This window comes from Pelmatolapia mariae, linkage group LG23 (genome assembly GCF_036321145.2).
Source record: "Pelmatolapia mariae isolate MD_Pm_ZW linkage group LG23, Pm_UMD_F_2, whole genome shotgun sequence".
NCBI lineage: Eukaryota > Metazoa > Chordata > Actinopteri > Cichliformes > Cichlidae > Pelmatolapia > Pelmatolapia mariae.
In genome coordinates this window covers 5,316,938-5,338,204 of record NC_086246.1, presented here as the reverse complement: position 1 = coordinate 5,338,204, position 21,267 = coordinate 5,316,938, and the positions used below count along the sequence as shown (strand labels likewise).

Here is a 21,267-nt window from a genome sequence, read left to right as displayed (position 1 = left end):
TTTCCAGCAGCCCTAATCATCTTTTGTACCATGCTCCGCCACTGCTGGAAGGGGGGAAAAAAGACCTATTGGAGTGAATGGAGATGCCACAACTCTCCCATTCAACGGCTCTGGAAAGATCTAAAGCTCAGAGTTCACTGAACCTTCGGGAGTAGAAGACTGATTGTGTGGCCAAAGTCACACCTGAGCAATGGGACTAGTTTCTCCTTACAGGAGGCGTCTTGAAGCTGTCATCACCAAAAAAGGCTTCGGTACAAAGTATTCAATAAATTTCACTAAGTGTGTGCAATAATCTTTTTCCTGTGCCATTTCATTTTTACACATAACTTCATTATGGACATCTATGGTTGGATTTCTTTGTACGTGTGGATTTGATTGGTTATTACTGGCATCTGGTGAAAAGTTCATGCCAACAGTACCTTTACAAAAATATTTACTTAGAGAATGAGGTGATGTGTTCAATACTAATCTTACCTGCTGGGGCTTAATTAATGGATGTGTGCATGTGAGTTAACTGGAGGAACCACATTAGCCAGTGTGATGCCAGTTTAGCATTGGCGCCTTCTGAAAACATTTCAACATGTTTGAGAACTTGTTATTACAGAGCATTAACATCTGGGTTATTTTGTTTTTTGTTGTATTTTTGGGGTATTAGCAGTTGGAGGGAAAAAATAAATTTAATCCACATTGAAGTACAGTTTCAACATCTCATCATCTTACAGCGTTATTCCAGTGTCAGTTTAGTTACAAGGAAGTTATTTACTTGGGCAGCACAGTGGTGCAGTGGTTAGCACTGTTGCCTCACAAGAAGGTCCTGAGTTCAATTCCACCATCAAACCAGGGATTTTCTGTGTGGAGTTTGCATGTTCTCCTTGTGTTTGCATGGTCTTCTCTCCGGGTACTCTGGTTTCCTCCCACAATCCGGTAAGGATTAGGTTAAATTGCCCATAAGTGTGAGCATGAATGGTTGTCTGTCTCAGTGTGTTAGCTCTGCGACAGTATACCCTGCCTCTTGCCCTAAGACAGCTGGGACAGCCTCCAGCCCCCCGAGACCCTGAATTGGATAAGAGGAGGAGAATGGATGGAATGGATCTTTTAGCACATGAACACAGCGGGATAATAAGAAAGATAAGACCAACTGAAGCTTTGTTCAGAAGCTTGGGCACAAGGAAAAAAACATATAGACTTTGGTGAGTTGGTTGAATTTGTACAAAATGAAATGCCTGCAATAAAGAGGATGTATGTATCACAAAACACAATAAGATGGCTGATCCGTTTGTTTTACTAACTCATCTACACAAGATGTGGCAGCTGTGGCAGTTTGTCCTGCAACAACAACTGTAATCTCCACATTTTGACTTTCCTATGGAAATAGTATTTCGCTTTTTTCATTGTTTTTTTTAATTATTTTAAGTAGTACTTAAAGTATTTCCACTTTAATCTTGAAATTTCGACATTTCTCAAAATGATCATTTTTAAAAAAATATTTTTTATATTACGTTATATGTGTTGTATGACAATGTGTAAGCTGACAGGCAGGAGAAAAAAAAAAGGGGGGGGGGAGTAGAAAATATGATAAAAGGATGGAGCAAAGTGTGTGTGTGTGTGAGAGAGAGAGAGAGAGAGAGAGACAGAGAGAGAGAGAGAGAGAGAGAGAAAGAGGCATAGTGAGTAATGAACTTCATTATGAGGGTGGGAAGCTGCAGTAACGCCCCTCAGAAACCAGAGGCAGGCAGAGATGGATCCAGGAGATCTTGGCCATCCACAGCCTCCAAGAGTACCAAAGACCTAAGGCCACACATCTCAGCAAATACTGTGCAGCCATCCCAGAAAGAGAAGGACGGAGGCCCCTTACTGGCAGTAAGATACATATTAAGTAGTTCTATTTACTATCATTTTGATCTTCAGATCAATTTCTTGACCTTGAGGGAGAAGTCCCAATTCAAATGTGACAGGTTATTTCTAATAATATCACCCTTGTTATAATCAGAGTTTCTAAGTTATACCGCATTTTGTCAATTTTTAACCAAAAAGTCATTAAGCTGACCTTGAAGATCTTTGTGTACTTGAGCAAAATGTAAAGGATGATTCTACTCTATCTATCTTTATTACTCTATTCTACATCCCTACAAAGTTTATTAGAATTCAGCTAAAACCTTTCATGCCATTGTGTTTACAGAATGATCACACACATATGCAAATGCTACCAAAACATTACCTCATTTCTGGTCATAACTAAGGAGCTAGCACGGTTTAGGTGCTGCTTGAGACATGTTTCTGCAGACTCCAGCAGTTGGTAAGTTTGAAATTATGATGGCTCACTGTTTCACAGCAAATAATTATACAGGTTAATGTATAGTGCATTTCTTAGGTTGATTGCATGCAGGACCTGAAGAGTAATAAGCTGAGTAATAAGATGTCATGTATGATATTCTTTTACTGTTAATAGCTTTGTCTGCTTGTTAAAGCTCGGGGTTCTTGTCATATAACCTTCCCTCATACAGTACCTGTCTTCATCACCACGCCCTGACTCATGACTCACACATGATTGGTTAACGTCTCGGAACTAATTCGTTTTATTCGTTAACCGATTGTTCGTCAACATCCAGTTTCCGTGCCAAGTCACTTCCAGTAAGACAGCACGTTCAAGACGTTGACTAATATAACATAGAAAATATTTGTATTTTTTCAGACTTTGCCCATATACCGATTCTTTAACGTGTAGATGTAAAACGACAATGATGAAGGAAAACTCAGATCTCGCTCACTTTCTCGTTTTATCCAGTAAACTGGTTCATTTTCTTTTCTTCTGAAAGTCCTAACCGGAAATTACTTGAAAAGCGACCGGAATCTCTTCCTGGTCGATGTGGACAGAAAGAAGAAATTCAGGGTGAGGTCTGTTGTTGTAGTTGCGATAATAATGGGGAGAGTTAGTGAAGATATGTCGGGAAAGTCCCATGATTTATGTAGGATTGCGTTTTTTGGCTTATGAAGCCCACTTTCATTATGCTTGAACAGATGTGCAGCGGTGCATTCTCCATGAACACTGTGTTAGCCGCTAACGCTACAGACTAGTGCACCTGTGACCGGCTTCTTTGTGTCGTTTAAATCTGCGGTTATTTTCAACATTGACTGTTAGTTAACTCAGTTTATTAAGGTAAACTTTTTGTAATCATCCAGGGCGGCAAGCCCCAGTCACTGGTATCCGACGTGCTGTGCAAGATTGACGAAGAAGTCCGTCTCCAGAAATGCATGGTCTTCACTCAGTTTGCACCTGGCTGGATGTTTATAGATCCACATAGTCCCAAAATAGTTCCGAAAGTCAGAGATGGCGTCATCCAAAGCAAAGGTCGGAGTCAACAGTGAGACAAACTCCCTTAAAGAAAGCAAAAGCAACGCGAGCAGCTCAGCTGAAGACGCCTCACCAAATAACCGCATATATTGCCTTGATGACCTGGAGACTGTCGCCACAGTCGGTGAGTTGACCACAACATTTGATTTGTCCATAACTGTACGGGTGTCTTATCTTAGGCTTTAGACTAGGTGTTCCCCAGAGGTGTTTGACTTCAGAAAACCTTTTTTAAAAGTGATGAATTTTCATATTTGAGATCTTTTCCTTAAAAAACATAAAGCTGGAGTTGGTCACACCTGGACCAGGTGCTGATGGTGTGCAGTGTGAGAGTTTTACACAGAGTCTTGCTGGACTGGTTTCTATGATCGTAGAGGAAGTAGAGTGAAGTTTTGCTGGAGTGTTCAGTGATTTCCTCTGTTCAGCGTCTCCTGTTATTGGCAGTCGTTGCCAACTGAAAGCTTCTCTGCTTTGAAACAATTGGATCTGTTTCCTCATTAAGAAGATCTCTGTTGGTAAAACTGTGAGCATGCAGTGTGTCACTCTTACTCACACATTCACTCTTCTGTGTTTTCATTCAGTTTCCAGTGTGTGGCTGTTTGGAGTCATCGACTGTACTGTGCTCAGGTCTGATAGACCTGATCCTGACTTTGTTTCATTCCCATAGAAACTGTTGGAATTGAAGGTTCTGGTCAGCTGAATGAATCTACTACCGTTTCTTTATTTGTACTTTTCCCGATGTATGGGCCACCAAACTTTTAAGTTTAAGCTTACCTTTATTTTTTTTCATTTAAATACTCGTTGTATTGGTTGTATCAGCAGCAAAAACCACATATTCAAACAGAACAGGACACAGAACAGAAACACCATTTTTACATATTTACATCATGGACAATAGTTACCAAAGCAGAGTACTGTACAGTTGTTAAAATTAGAGTACAGATAAGTGGCAAACCCAGGTTGTAGTGTGCAAATGGAGCAGGATACTGAAAGATGTTGTTACAGCGCTGATGTAAACCTCTATGATTGTTGGGAGCAGTTCTGATTGTACAGTCTGACAGCTGCAGGGAGGAAGGACCTGCGGAAACGCTCCTTCATCTAGGATGCAGCAGTCTGTCACTGAAGGAGCTCTGCAGTTCAGCAACATTTACATGCATGTGGTGGGAGACTCTGTCCATCAGAGATGTTATTTTAGCCAGAGTCCTTCTGTCTCCCACCACCTGCACTGGATCCAGGGTGCATCCCAGAACAGAGCTGGCCTTCCTGATGAGTTTATCCATATAATACGGGTACCATAGGTCAGATTATTAGGTGCGCTCAGACTTCATATGGTACAAAAAAGTAAGAGGCATTTAAAAAAAAATATTAGAACAATATAAGCACCAGTGTCAATAACAACACTGTTTTTAAGCTGTCTGTAGTGCAAATGCCCCCACCCACCGTGTGGTATACATACACACTATGCCTGACCTAAATCCAGTAGAGCAGCTCTAGGACATTATGTTTTGGTCCACCTAACCTGCCCAGATTCACCTCAACGATGCCCTGGTCCAGATCTGGGAGGAGACCCTGTCCCTTGTCTCATTAGGAGCAGCCCCCATGTTGTCAGACGTCCATACAGGCACTTAAAGTAGAGTAGCCTGCTGCATCAGTTTATCACTTTGATTTTTGGAGTGTCTTTGAATTTAGCTTACTGTAGTTTTTTTCCACATTTTTATCAAATGTGGCATCCATTTGTTATTCACACATTATCCATTGAGCAGCATCAGGACCCGCACCAGTTATAACATGGTGGGGGTCCTGAGGTCCTGAGTTGGAATCCACCACCTGGCCTGTTCTGCATGCATGTTCTACCCATGTTTGCGTGGGGTCTCTCTGGGTAATCCAGCGTCCTCTCACAGTCCAAACACATGCATGGTTGGGTTAATTGATGATTTTAAACTGCCCATGGGTGTGAATGGTTGTCTGGAGTGTGCTAGGCTCCACCCCCCATGATCGCTTGGCACCATATTTTCTTTGCTGATTGAATTGAGTTGGTGAGGAAGGCTGCTGTTGTTTCTGTCTAGTTGCTGGCCCATCCATCCCTGCCAGGGTTGCACCTCAGTGTCAGTCTAGGACTTAAAGAGAAATATAGCACTTTTTAAACACAGATAATAGTTTTATCCTTTTAATTTAACACTGTTAAAGTTGCAGATGGGCAGAACTGATAAAGTTTGCTGCTTAGCACCCACATTAATGTCTTGCATGCTTAGTTATCCAGGTAACGAAATCCCAGAAAGTTCTGTTCATCTGGACGTAGCGTTTTCAGTGGGAAAAACTTTGATCACTTATCCAAGTGACTTCTTTAATCTCAGCTGAATGCATGATTTCCTTACCTTACACACAGTACATATGTACACCTAGATGCCAGTGGCTGCTCTTTCAGTGATTTGCGTATTTATCAATTAACGATCATGTAACTGACCTCATGGCCCAGTGATGGTCAGTGATACTAGTTTCAGTCTTTATGCAAATGTCCCATTTATAAGGTTGGAGAGGTCTGCAGTCAGCTGAGACTGAAGAAGTCACCTGGATGAGTGACGAAACGTTTCCATCCAGATGAACAGAATGGACTGATTCTTATATAGTTCTTATCTACTCAAAGCGCTGTATACAATATGCCTCATTCACCCACTCATACAAGCACTTCTAAACTTAAGTGCAAACTAATCAGCACTCATTCACACTCGGATGAACGCATCGGATCTTGCCCAAGGATATTTGGCATGCAGACTGGGGAAGCCAAGGATCGAACCACCAACCTTCCAATAAGTAGCTGATCCGCTCTACCACCTGAGCCACAGACACCCATCAGCTGTCTGGTACTGAGCTTTATTATTAGCTATAATTTCTGGCCTCTACCATAATGATTCCAGGTGGCTAATGTTACTATAAGCTAACTGCTAATAGTTAAATGGCTAACGCTAACATGTGTGATGATTGTTTAAAACGTCAGTGTTGTTGAAACAGGAGCGTCACTGGCAGAGGCAAAGGTGGCACTGCTGGTATCTGCTGCAAATAAGTATCTCATCCAATAATACTTCAGTCAGTGTTGGACGTCAGTGTGTTTCATCATAACTGTGTGGAGGGTTACACTTTGCTCAGGTCAGCTAGTATAAATGAATGAAGGCTTATGGTTATCAATAAACAATAAATATAAAGGTGTCATATCTTTCAGTAACAACTTGATTTGGTGCAGTTTGAACTGAACTTGTGCTACAGATTTGCTTTACAGTCTGTGATTCAGTGACTACAAATGGCATGCAATTGAATAAAACTATGGGTGACACCATTTATGAATTGTTATGGAAGTGAAAAGTATTCTTTTTTTTTTTTTTTTTAAACATAATTTCCTCTGGAATGATTCTGATGCTGATATCTGATAGGCCAATAATGTCACCTGACCCATGTGTGATCTGTAGAGATCAAAAAGCTGCCATGAACATGCCCAGGCAGAGGTTAGACATGTTCAGGCAGCAGGCTGCCGTGAGGGACACCTCACTGTTGGCACCTGCTGTACGTGATTCCACAAGAACTCAGGCAGAAACCTTCTGACTCTTACCCAGAGGACTGTGAATCATCTTTCCCCGGAAAACGCCTTACAGCCCAGCCAGCTGTGGGCTGGATTTAACTCTTAAGCATTGCATTTTAATCAGTATGACAAACAAATGCACGTGCCACACGTTACTTGAATTCAGAAAAGCTAGAGTCAGTTAGATATCCAATTTACAATTGTGTAAACTGGCTGTGTAACTGTAACTGTTTGTAGGGATGAAATGTGATTAAAGGAGCATGTAACTGAGTTTGCACTTAAAGACCAGTGTACTCAAGCTCAGTGAGTTTCATAATGTCTTTCTTATAGTGATGTCACAAAAGTCCAGATGAACAGGATCAGCTTTCCTGGACTGAGCGTGCATCAAAACCTTACGTTCACTGTTGCTGCTGTCACCCTGACGCTCGTCTCCACCCTCTCCACCCTGCCTGCACTGATCCATCTCTCTTTTGCACTGTTCACTGTTGTGGATGTTTGCTGCTAGGCATTTCACAGCTTGTTGCGTCTTTATTGTTGTACCTGTTTGCCTCCCATGCACATGCATGTTTTCTGTTTTGCTTCTACTGACATTCATCCTTCTTCTCTCCAGTACATACCTCCACCTCTCAGGGTCTCATCTCTCCCTGCTACCTACTTTCACTGCATATCATAATGTTGTCTGAGAACATCATAGTCCAAGCAAAAACTCATCTGCCTCGTCTGTGAATCTGTCCATCGCCAGTCCAACGAAGAAGGGGCTCAGAGTCCCCCCAGTGTCATTTCAATCCAGCCCTGATCCATCTGTCACTCCTGCACATGGTCATCCACTCGACCCTGGCTTATTCTCACAATGTCCAGTCCAGCTTTCTGAGTCATTGACTGCTATGCACTCCAAACATTGGATCAGTACCCTTAATTTACTACAGCACTCCAAACCTATTATGAACAACTACAATCCTAATATGAGCTGTCATAGTCAGATTAAAAGCACCTGGAAATGACAATTTATATAATAAATATCTTTAAAACTGTGGTCCCTTATGGCTCCCTTGGTCCTGTTCTAAAAATCTTCTCTGATTTATTTTATAGAATTTTTCCCCTCCTCCTTCTTCTTCTGGTTGCATTTCCTCTCTGTATGAACTGGATCCTGCATATGTTTGTATCTCTGTGTGGTTCAAGTTGAACTTCTCATCTGCTGCCTGTGTGTGTGAGTGTCCTCCACATATGTGAGTCACCCAGTCTGTTATGGCCAGGGTCTTTTTTCCTGCATCTTAAAGTTCACCTTGTTGTATATTTAGATCAAGATCAAATGAAAAAAGTTCCCCTAGCAGAGCGATTTGAGTTAGTGACTGTTTACTAAAGGGTGGAAACTGGACCCCTCTATCACCTCTGCTGTCTTTTTAAATAAAGAACTGTGCATAGCTTTACATGAAACAATGTAAGGAGCCTTCAAAATGATTTCATTATTAGTAATAGTCTAACATACGCTCATGCAGCATTTTAGTAATATGCATTAGGCTACACACAAGCCAAAGCCTAATGAGTGCTGGGCAGGTGTGCAGCAGGGGATCGCATTCATCCGCTGTTTTTGGAAGCAAGTGGCATAAAAATCCTATTTGCCAAGTCATTTTGTCTGATGAGAGGGATTTGGTGGCTAAAACAGAACAGCTAAAGCTCTTTATATGTGCACTTTAATTGTCATTGAAAACATAAGACAGCTCTCTGGTGCCATTAGGTTAGTCTGCTGCTGTCACATGCTGTGGTGGCCTTTGTGACCATCACTCACAGGCAACGCCACTTCCAATTTATTGTCAACATCTATGAGCCAAACATGTTTGGGGATTTGTTGATCCTGCTTTTATTTATTTATTGTAACTGCCGGTGGAGTGGGAATGTATACTGCTGCATACAGTACAGTTGTTTTGTCTAAGCTTCAGAAGCAAAGCAGGTAGATGAAGAGTTACGGATGAGCCAGTTTCAATTCAAAGTACATTATTGTCTGACGTCACCTGGCCTTCACTTTCATTTCAGTGTCACTGTTGCCCCTGCTTGGTGTCTGATCACAAAACTGGCTGAGGAAATACTGAAAAGCATCTCTGTGCTTAATAACATAACCAAGTGCCTGTGAGTGCTTTTGTGCACAAAATTCTGTTCTTGGATGAGGGAATGGCAGGACCTGTCCAACAACATGCTAATTATGTAGTTAAGTGCACTGACGGCTTGCTAGCATTAACCTCCTAGGACCTGGCGTCCACATATGTGGACATCACATTTTGGGTTATTTAGAGCAAAATACTCAATTTTGCTCTACAAGTGCCTGATATCTACTTCGAGGACATTATGCTGCTACTGTTCTATCAAAATTTTAAACGAATATCCTCATATATGGCTCTCATTTTTCTTAGAAACAAAAATCAGGTAAAAAAAAAAAAAAAAATCTGGTAATTCTTTGTTTTTACATTCATCAGGTCCCAATCAGCCCAAATATCAAAGAGAAATTAAAAATGCATGCCGTGGAAGAGTTCGGGTCTTACGAGGTTAAAGCTCTCCAGACTGGCTTTTGTTAAATTCTCCCACCATAATGTTTTGGCATAGTCTGCATGGAGGACAACTAAAGAATACACAGCTGTACATTTCATTCATCCACTATTCATGTCATATTATAAGAAGCAGACCCATCCTCTCTAACCTAACTACAAACCAGTACAGAAACTGCCATTCTCTGACTAGACATCTTCAAATGACTCATTACAAAGACTGAGGTGTGCGCTGTCTCCCTGAATCAGGTCATGAAACAGGGCTGATGCAGACCATCACGTTCATAATCTTTGTTAACAGGGCGTTGTAGCTGAGCGGGCTGTGTGTGGTCGTTTGGATCATTTTTACACACTGACAGTTCTACAGAAGCATTTTCATTTTAAAAGACATTTTTCTAGATACGGCTTGTTCACCTGACTGTGACGGTGCACTGCTGTTTCTTTGTTGCTGTGGCAACAGCAACAGGACTGAGACAAAGGTTCATTGGAGGTAAAGCAGAGGAACGAGACAGCCAGCATTTCATTAGGGAGCTGCAGCAGTTCCACGTGTGACTCAGAGTAGCTGTTATATCACACATCCGTCTCTCTCTCTGCCCATCAGCACCGCAGGAAGAAAATGCCAATTGCTTCTTTGTCTTTAGGAAGAGAACAGTTCAGGGCTCAGGCCAATACCTGACTACGCAAACTGTCATCATGTGGCCACAGGAGGACACGCTGCCTGCTCCTGTGGGATCTTAGCCATTACTGCCCACTCTCACAGTTCCACTATGACCTGACGGCACTCAGTCTGATTGCTCATGCCCTTTCTTCCCTGTCTGAATGAATCACATTATTCTGTTTTTCTTAATGTTGTTTCTCATAGCAACAAGTATAAGGAGACATGACAGACCCACGAGCAACGATGGTGTTGTTGTGTACCAATCAGATTAAGGATACTAGTCACACATGTAACTGACAAAAGGCATGAAAACACTCGCACAACTAGTTTACAGAAACAGAGAGACGAAACTGAAACTAAAGTGTCACATGGTGCAGGCAGACACTGTGTGTGTGTGTGTGTGTGTGTGTGTGTGTGTGTGTGTGTGTAACGGCCCGTCATGGCTTCAGTCAAGCTGGGCTGAACAGTACTCGTCATTTTTAAAACACAAACACTTTTTGCTGCTTCATCTGTTTCATGACCTCAAACATGTTTCACTCTTTTGTACTTTCTCATGTTACTTTAGCTAATAGCAAATAGCTGCTGCTTGTATAGTCATGATTCAGAACCAGTATATCAGGTGTTTGGGGTCAGCGCAGCGTGCAACGTTTGCTCCTCTTTCTCTGTGCTTTCTGTGCAACTGACAGTCTGCTTGTAATCAGACTTATTTAAAGCCCTTTAGTTCTCTGTGGGTGGCACTTAAAAGGTTCAGTTAAGCATCAGCAATCTTACTCTGTTGATGGGAGCTCACTTCAGTTCTCTTTGGCTTCATGACAGTAGCTCGTTCTACATTTCAGAGGGAAATGAATTTTATTTTTTAAATCCCGTCCTGTCTGGCAGCTTTTGCAATCAGAATTGGGATCTAAATGCACTGTGATGTGAAGCACATTTTGAATCTCTGCATGCTCCTCTTGTATCTTTTATCTGTTCATGTATTCATTTCTATTTGTGTTATTTCAGTTATTACATTAAATGTGGTGTCGTATGAAGACGTCTAAGGCAGGACGGGCAGGGGAAAAAAGAGTAATAATAAAAGGATAGAGTACAAATAGAAATGGACACTGTATCGCCAACAGCTGCTCCTGTAAGAAAAAACAAACGTACAACTCCCAGAGCACATAAATGGGAAAATACGCAGATACTTAAATCAACAGTTTACTTGTAGTGGGAGTAAGTGAGAGAGTGTTATGATAACTGCGTCTTTGTCACAAATGTACTTCATAATGAGGATGGGAAGCCCCAGTAATGTCCCCCAGGAGCCAGAGGCAAATAATGAACCAGGACAACCGTACCATTCGTAGCCCCCAGGAGTACTGAAGACCTGAGGCAGCACATCTCTGCGACATCTGCAGGCCCATCCTAGCAGGAGAAGGACGGAGGCCCCAGATGGGGTGTCCACAGCCAAAGGGTGAGAGTCCCAGAGGACCAGAGGCAACGGCCAGTCGCTAGAGACCAGCCACCTTGGTACTAACTTGGTACAGGTTTCCAGGGCACCTGAAAATTCCCCGGGACACTACCGAGTCTGGGGCACCCACTACCCCCACCACACAGAGTAGACTGGGGCTCATCTGCACACTGTGTCACAATACCAATCAGTTACAACAGACACACACACACACAAACACTAAAGGGACGAGACAAACTGGTCTGGGTCTGAAACGAGCTGCACCCAACAATGGTTGTTCCCTCACCTGGACGCCCCAACCCACCCAATTGGCCTAACAGCACCCACGAGGGCCCGGAGGCGCAGAGTGGACATTCTAATGTGGGTCGGCCCAAACTGCACGGCGAGTTGGCCAGGGAGGGGCAGACAGCCCCCACAGAAGGAGGGACACAGCCAGAGACCAGGCGACCCCGGGCGCTGGGATCCCAGGCCCAGCACTCGCCCCTGCCCAGATGAGGCCAGCTACCCAGCTGGGGGCAAGTCCCCCGCACCACAAGCACCCCAGAGGCCACATCCCAAGACCGTTAGGCAGCACCCACCCCACTTCTCAACCGTCACCAACCGAGGCAGATGCATAGACACTCCAAAACAGCAACTGCAGCTCTCCAGCCCCCAGGAGGCCACCAGACGCCCGTAGTCCCAGAGACCATCATCATCCACCTGCAAGTCAAACAGGGAAATGAGACTACACCCAACCACCCCCATTAAGTAGTGGAATTGATCATTGGGGACCGGAGGGAGACAAATTCATCCATCCGTGGTTTGGTGAAGAGGCAGACATTCCACCCGTTTCTATTTTGATTGGTACATAAGGTGTTTTTTGGTTTCCAGTTCATGAGGATACTTTTCTTTGCGATTCATAAGGAAAGAAGGAGTATAAATGATCTAATTCACCTATATCACTTAAGTTGCACAGTTTGGGTGAGGTTGGTATGCTGTAACTAGACCATGTGGTTAGGGGTGGGCGATATAAACGATATACGATAGAAACGATATAGATTTGGCCAACGATAGAGATTTTGACTATATCGCGATATCGCATGTTGATGATGTCATCAAGCTGCGCCTGTTTTGGTAGAAAGTATCACAGTGGCTACAAGCATTATCATCAGTAAATTATGTTCTCCTGACTGAAGTTTGGCCCGTGTATAGCATCCTGCTATGCGATTGCATTTGTCCCTAACCACCAGAATCCCTCACGTTAACTTTTATCGAGTGGAAAAAAAGTTGCCGTTCATCCTCCAGCTTCACTGTGCTAATGTTATGCTAACATAGCTGTGTCGCTAGCAATCACGTAGCACAACATTATATACCAGGTAGTCCAACTTCGGTAACCCTGCAAACGCCACTGCTGTTTAGTGTTTCTGTCTTCACTTATGTTGGAAGTGGTAGCAGAGCTGTACGTTTTAATTAGTTTCAAAAATCTCTGTCAGAACATGGTATGAAATGTTTAGGTGTAAACTAGCGAGCTAACTTCCTGTTAACTTCTAACTCCGTTAAATTTAATAAATTCTGTTTTCATGGATGCATGGATGTTAAACTTAATTGTTACACCCGATAAAGCAGCAATGCTGATGATTTAATTAAAGATGAAAGAATTTAGACTGTTTTTAACTCTCAGTGTTCGTTTGACTTTGGGACCTGAAGGGGACGGAGTTTTGGACCCAGATTACTCCTCACTACGGCAGCCGTAATGCTCTGACAATCCATCAAGCAGTCCATCAGCAGGCTTACCAAAGTTGTACTAAAACATTTTTTAACAGATTTCTACACGCCAAAATCGGTTCAAGGTCAGTGAGCACAACCAGAATTCATACATAAGGCACACTCTCGATTTTTGAGAAAATTAAAGGATTTTAAGTGTGCCTTATAGTTTGGAAAATACGTTATACAGAAGAAAAGAATATATCGTGATATATATCGTTATCGTACATGCTTCAAATTATATCGCGATATGAATTTTAGGCCATATCGCCCAGCCCTACATGTGGTCATAGGTCTTATCCACATGTCCTCAAGACCATATAGCATGCATATAATTCTCAGCAGAGTTGTTTTTGCAATAAGTGCACGTGTTCGACAGAGTAAGTAAGTAACAAACTTTGCCCTCTGTAGTGTGTTCTGTAGAGAATGTTGTAGAAATTGTATGTTGGGGCTTTTAGTCATTTCAAAGGTGTTTAAGCGTTCTTGTGTCCAGAAGTTTTCCTCCCAGTTTATGGTTGGGAGGGAAATTGATTTGTCAATTTTAAACAATTGATTATCAAAAATGTACAAACTTTTTGAGGTACAGATATTTAAAACGTTTGATACCCAAGTAGGTATTTCTAGATTCAATTGAATCTTTCCTGTATGATGATTTCAGTTTCTCATATTCAAGAAATGTACATTTGCTGATTCTATATTTTGATACAGGTTCTTCAAATGAAACAAACTTTCCATCTTGTAGAACATGTTCTGGATTTTTTTCCCCTTCTCGTGTCACAGTGAAAAACTTCAAAGCATTGTCTTTTTCTGATAAATATCGGGATTGTTCCAAATCGGTGTTAGTTTCATGGGCTAAGTGAAGTCTTCCCACCAGACTGTGAGAAAAGTGTTTATGTTGAGGGTTTTAAAGCACTTATGATGCTCAATACTGGAGCTGATGGTGGCAGACTGGAGATTTTCACTTTTCTACAGAATGCTTGCTCTAGGTCCAGCCTAGGGCTGTCTAAGAAGCTTGGTTTAATCCATTTTAAAACAGATCTATTGGATAAGAAATAGTGAGAAAGATTTGTCAGTTCTAGGTCACACTCATGTTTTGGTTTTTGTAGAGTTTACACTTTTCTGTGATGAACATTTTGAAATGTTGGGGTCTAGTGATCTAAACCAAGTAAGAGAGGGTTTATTAGGGATCAGTGAAAATGAGTAGTTTATTTTCAGCAGCCTCATCATTTTAATGGCAACTCTTCTTCCCATGAGTGATATAGGTAAAGTTCTTCAGTGTGTGAGATCACCCTCTAGCATTTTTAATAAGGGAATATGATTCAACTGGATCCGGTTTAAGAGCTTGGCTGAAAAATGTATACCTGGATATGTAATGTTACCTGAATATATTGGAGTGGTGGTGGTGTCTTACAGTTCAGAGGCAGAGCTGCTGATTTACTCTAGTTGATGGAGTGTCTGATATGGATGAAAACTTATCTATAAATGTGATCGTCTTTAGCAAGGTTTGTAAGTAAAGTAAGTAAAATTTTATTTATATAGGACCTTTCAAGATAAAATCACAAGTGCTTCACAGAAGCTAAAACATAAAAACAAAAATCAACCAAAAGCAAGTTTAAAAAGATGAGTTTTTAGCTGTTTTTTAAAAGAGATGACTGAGTCCACAGATCTCAAGCTCAATGGAAGATGGGAGTTCCAGAGTCTGGGGGCCACAGTTACAGAAGCTCTGTCTCCTTTTGTTTTCAGCCTCGTGTGGTGGACATGACCTCAGGGACCTACTGGGGATGTAAGGATGTAAAAGATCACTGATGTATGTTGGTGCTTGTCCATGCAGAGCCCTGAATGTCAAAATCATAATCTAAAAGTGGACTCTAAATTTTATGGGGAGTCAGTGCAGCTGGATCAGTAGGGGTGTGACATGGGAGTACCTGGAAGACTTGGTCAAAAGCCTTGCAGCAGCATTCTGAACTTCCTGCAGACGTTCCAAGGAGGCATTACTTAGACAGGTGAACAAAGAATTACAATCGTCCAAACAAGATGAAACAAATGCATGTATGATCATTTCAGTTCAGAGCATGACACAGTAGGACTCAGCTTAGCAAAGTTTCTTAAACAGGTAAAAACAGGAGCGGACCAGAGATTTAACATGAGCGTCCAACGTCAGAGGGGTCACAAGTAACACCAAGATTCCTAATAGAAGATTTGGCAAATGAAGCAAGAGGGCCTAAATTTTCCACTACCAAGGGCACAAATTTATCGGGAGCATAAACAAGGACTTCAGTTTTCTCCTCATTAAGTTGAAGAAAGTTATCAGCCATCCAACCTCTAATGGAGTCTATGCACCTATGCAAGATCTGTAGTTTGGAAACATCGTGTAGCTTAAAGGAGATATGTAACTGAATATCATCTGCATAGCAGTGATAAGAAATGTCCTTAAAAGTGCTCAATAAGTGCTGAAGAGGAGGTAAATACAGCAAAAACAATAAGGGTCCCAACACAGAACCTTGTGGCACACCATAGGCAAGAGAAGTGGTGGAAGACCTGAACTTAGAGGTAGCCACAGAGAAGAATCGCTCACACAAACAAGATTTGAACCAGTCCAAAGCAGACCCTGATATAGCCACCCAGTGTCTCAGCCTATCTAACAAAATGTGATGGTCAACCGTTGTGAGGAAAAGTAACACATCATAACCGTATAGGCTTACCTTCTGGTCTGTCTTCAGTTTGAACTTTGATAGCTACATTTTGTCAGATTGCTGCTGCTGCTAATGATGAATCCATTTAGTTTCAGTAGAGTTTAGTTTCAGTACAGTTATATTGTTAAGAAGTTCTGCAGTGTCAGCATCGGAGGGATTAATCTGTGATGAGTGTAAAGCTTCATAAAGGTCTTTAAAATGTTTATTTATTTCCTGCTGTACTGAGCGTGTCAATTTCTGGATTAAATCTAGGTTGAAGTCTCCTCCTATTATGAGCTTGGTGTCAGAGTGATCAGAAAGGGAAGGAAAGAAGGAATGAAAAAAGGAGGGGTCATCAACATTTGGACCATATATACTAGCCATACACAAACTTCATACATTAAGTATTATAAATCTGCCTTCTGGATCTGTAATAGTGCTGCTTATAGTGAAGTTTGTTTTTCTCCTAACAAAGGGCAGCCAACATCCAAAGAGTGCCCTTCAAACAAGCTTGCTGAGTTGCGCTTACAGATTCATTAAAGAAAAGGAGTTCAGCTTGTAGTGAAGGAAAAAAGGGTCATACCAAATACTGACTTTGAAGTTTGGTAGAATTGTACAAATACTGCATTTTCCTTATATACTATATGTTTAAAAGTATGCAGAGGTTTCAATAAATCCATTTTGTGCATTTTTCCTGACACAATGTCAAACAACATCTAAAAAAATGAAGGGTGTAAAGACTCTTGCACTACAGACTTGCTGGTATGCTCCTGCGTACTATTAGAAACATTAAATAAGAACTAAGACACACATATAACCCGTTCACCTACAGCTAAAAACATCCAAAACACGTTGGGAAGAACAGCCTGACTGAGCTGAGCCTGTGCTGCCTGGCACCAGGACGGCCTTGGTTCCAGGCTGATGATTAATCGTGCTTGATAAACAATCCTTTGTCATGGTCAAGTTCCCCTGTGTGCTTGAAAATCTTGTTAAGTTGTGACCCCCTTCTTCTCCCTGTTTCTCCCACTTTAGGCACGGGGACTTTTGGACGAGTCTTCCTGGTCAAGGACAAAAAGAGCAGGGCCTTCTTTGCCCTGAAGCAGATGAAGATCCCTGACGTGATCCGACTGAAGCAGGAGCAGCACGTCCACAACGAGAAGGAGGTGCTGAGCGAGGTCAACCACTCCTTTCTCATCAGACTGTGAGTGCTCTTCGCAGTCTCATCTGCAAACACATGGGGGCTCATAGTCCAGTTGTAAATGTGATCAATCTATCTCTATTAATCAGCTATGTACCACAGACTTTTAAGGTGGCAGTAGTTAAACCGTTATTTAAAAAGCATCTCTAGACCCAGCTGTCTTAGCTAATTATAGGCCAATCTCCAACCTTCCTTTCAGCCCAGGTCGGCTTACATTTACATGCTTCCCTTAGGCAGTGTGGGTGATGAGGGGCTAGAAAGAGAGGCAATATTTCTGTCATATTCTCTTTGTTGGCTTCCTGTTAAATCCAGAATTTAATTTAAATTCCTTCACAAACAGGGTTATGATTCACTTTGAGGTGATTGTTGTTGTGATTTCAACCTATATAAATAAAATAAAATTGACTTGAATATTTCTCAGTTTCGATGTGTTTTCGTGTGAATAATCATCCAAAGCATCATAAGAAAACATGTTTATTCTTTAGTGCATAGGTGTCAAACTCTGGCCCGCGGGCCAAATTTGGCCTGCAGCCTAATTACATTTGGCCCGCGAAGCCATACCAAATTACTATTAGAGCTGGCCTACTGGTATTATACAGCTAATATATATATCGTTTAGTATTAAGCTTAGCTTGTTCCATATTCAGTTTTTCAGCAAAACTTGTTTTAGTCCATAAGAAAAGATTAATTCTTATATCTGGAGGAAGATTTTTTTTTTTTCAATAAATATTAATGTTAGCCCGCGACTTTGTTCCAGATTGAATTTTGGCCCACTGTGTATTTGAGTTTGACACCCCTGCTTTAGTGTGTAACATGGGAGTGTTGTGTTTTCTGTGTTACATAAAGGATAGAAATGACAAATTGTGAAAGCAAGACTAGAGCTGAAACGTATGGGAGGGTCAGCAAGGCCAGCAGCCAGCACTTGTGGTACACTCTGGAGCCTCCTCCATCTTCATCAGTGACGGTGCTTTTTTGTCCTTATTCATCTGAAGTGCCCCTCCAGCTGAAACGGTTCCTGCACGCCTGTCCAAACACCACTGGGAGATAAAAGAGCCGGAGAATGATGCAGCTTCTCATCTGATGTGATTCTCTCCACTTATTTAGACAGCACGTTAACAGTTTTACCCTCCAGTGAACTTGTAGGACTGAACAAGACATTCAGTGTTCAGTGATTATAAAACCTAAATGTAAGCCTGAGCTAACAGCACGTTTGACCTTGCTGTCTGTTATGTGGCAGGTTCTGGACTCACCACGATGAACGTTTTCTCTATATGCTCATGGACTACGTGCCAGGCGGCGAGCTCTTCAGCTACTTACGGAGCCGTGGGCGCTTCAGCAACGCCACGGGCCTTTTCTATACCTCTGAGATCGTTTGTGCCATTGAGTACCTCCACTCCAAAGAAATTGTGTATCGAGACCTGAAGCCTGAGAACATCTTGCTGGACAGCGAAGGACACATCCGTCTGACCGACTTTGGCTTTGCCAAGAAGCTCACGGACAGGTAAAAACTAGTGTTTGTGTGCTCACTGGATATTTGTTTTGAAGGAAGAACTAAATGCAGAAGAAAGATTTAAGGTAAAGAATGTGTATTGTTGAAACAAGTAATACCCATAAGACACTAGTTGATGCTGGGGACGATACAGAGCTGTCATTGGAATAAAGATGTGTTTTGCAATAAAATTGCTTTTTGTGGATTTCGTTCAACAAGCCTTTTATAGCTTTCAGTTGCACGAGTCCATCATGAACCCCTAGCCTCAGTCATGATGCCTCTGTTGGTCATCAAGTAATGAAAGCTGATCGTGGATGTGGGAGACGAGTAACTGAGGTTTAACTTGAAAGGGCAGAAATGGTAGCAATGATTTAGTGTATAACTCTGTGTAGCACACCTCTACGACTCCATCTTCCTATTGCTCTTGAAGGTGTCCTACTGCAGAAAATTAGCCTCTGTGATTGGTGGAGAAAATAGATGATTGCTTGTCAGAGCTGAAAGGAATTTGGAATAGTCTCTGAAATGATCTGTAAAGCCAGATGACAGATAACAAATGATATCATGTATTTATATAAATAAAGCCAGGACCAACATCCAGTAGGATTTAGATTTGACAAAGCAGCTGATTCTAACCAGACGTGCTCATAAACTGTTTGAGTTAAAGGCATCGTCTGATCCATGGCAGACGTGTCCTTGGAACACATTTGCCTGTTTATAGTAAAACATTTAGTACATATAGCTACAAGATGTGTTGTATTGAACATTATGTTCATCTTTTTACGTTAATAATACTAATAATACGTTATTGTCTAATAAGCTTGGGCTTGTTGCTTTTTCTAATGCAATCATTTTTCTTTCACATCAGAACATGTTTTCATGTCACCCTCAGCCGTCAAAGGCTCATGACGTATTGTCAGGTGGTGTGAATCCACCAACTGGAGAACAACACCACAGGTGTATGCATTAAAACTCTCTGACGAGATCTATGACCTCAAGATCGGAGGTCAAGTTTTCTGAAAATCTTACAAACGCAATAACGTGAAAACAAGGCGACATGGGATCTTTGAGAGCATAGAGGTGCCAGCAGGCTGAGGGCATCCATGAGAGGACTGGCTGACAGGACTTTTAATAAACTATGAAAGAAGGAACTTTCTGTTCCACATTAATGTGTTCAAGTTTTACTGTACAGACTTTATTTGCTTTGTGTTTTACTGAATCTGATTAAAAGATATGTTACAAAAAAGAAAAAAGCCCAGATTAGCATCATGTGATCCACCACAGACAGAAGCACATGGGTGGCTGTCTGTGTCCCACAGGTTACTGCTAAACTTAGAGGTCAGACCCGAGCTAACCTTTGGTTTGAACCTGCACATATCAGGTTCAGTTTGTGAGAATGAACCTTTATATTATAATTTTACAAGCATTTAATGGAACCTCTGTATCTGTCTGCCTCTGTCTCAGCTCCTTCCTACTGTACATAAAATAGAAAATGTAACCACTTCTTTATAAAGAGATACCTCTCTAATTCATACAAGATAATGATGTGAGGAACAAATGTCCTCTTGACTGCAAATGATATCAGTGCTCTGCCCACATGGCTCACTGAGCTGCATCTATACCCGGTTGTGTCCTGGTTTGTGAGGATTCAGGTTACACTTCATTAAGTTTACAGTAGTGAAGTTTGTTCTCCTCATAACAGAATGTTTTGTGGGAACACATCTGAATGTTTAGGCTCCATACTGTTGCCATTTGCGTGTTTATGTAACTACTGTGGGATCCATTGATGGGATCTGTGCATAGTAAGAGTAAATGACCTCGGACAGCATCTGCTGTCATTTGGTGACATTATTTTTTAAATGATCAAATAAAATAGAACATGTTGGATGTTGTTGATTGAAGCGTGGGATTTAGGGGTGAATGTGATTGGATAAATCTGGCATTTTGTATTTTTGCTGCATAAATTCTGTTTTTCTGTAGCACAAACAACCATCGGTCAGGAGCCCTGGACACAAACAGCCACTGCACTCGTGTGAGGCAGAAGCCACCAGAGGAAAAAGCAGCTTCCCTTTGTCTTTTTATTTAGGACTGTTTTAACTGTGAGTTTCTGCTGGATTGTGCACACGGTACACGTCCACTGTCACGGCTTTAGGTGAAATTTAAAAGACGCACGAAAGCGTTCACAGGGGAGAGTTCAGAGAGGCAGCTTGATGGCTTTTCACTCACTGACTGAGGACGTTCACAACAGGTAAAAGCACTTTGGCTTGGACTCTCAGGCTCATGCTGCTCACTTTATGGTTGTATTGTTTTGAGTTTGCTTGGCCAATTAGCTCATAGAGAGCTTCATGTTCCTGTGAGATGGAGGAAATGTTCCCAGACCTATAACCGTTTCACTGGAGGAGAAACTGGTGTCCTTTATTCTGAATGAGATATACAGTGGTCGAGATCTCCCGGTCACCTCAGCAGAATGTAGAAGATGCAGAGTGAAGGAAGAGATGGCTTTATATCTGCACTGCGGTCTCAGTTTCTCTCTGCATTTCGCCCAGAGCTGTACTGGCCCCCGCTGACATGTAAACATAATGGTGTAAGATTACATTTTCCCCAGATTG

The 21,267-nt window shown here is 41.9% G+C and overlaps 1 protein-coding gene across 3 annotated transcripts in view; it reads left to right on the top strand.

Annotated features, from left to right (window-relative positions):
• Positions 1-2,822: 2,822 nt before the first annotated feature.
• The window catches only part of prkx (protein kinase X-linked), a 44,385-nt gene continuing 25,940 nt past the window's right edge, over positions 2,823-21,267 (top strand). For 2 of the 3 annotated variants that reach the window (XM_063465988.1, XM_063465986.1), the window contains exons 1-3: positions 2,851-3,476; positions 17,007-17,175; positions 18,410-18,673. In XM_063465988.1, coding sequence (XP_063322058.1) covers positions 3,329-3,476; positions 17,007-17,175; positions 18,410-18,673 — 581 coding nt within the window. In that variant the 5' untranslated portion in view covers positions 2,851-3,328. Of the gene's footprint in view, positions 3,477-17,006; positions 17,176-18,409; positions 18,674-21,267 lie in introns of all 3 variants that reach the window. The other variant, XM_063465987.1, reaches the window with a different exon arrangement.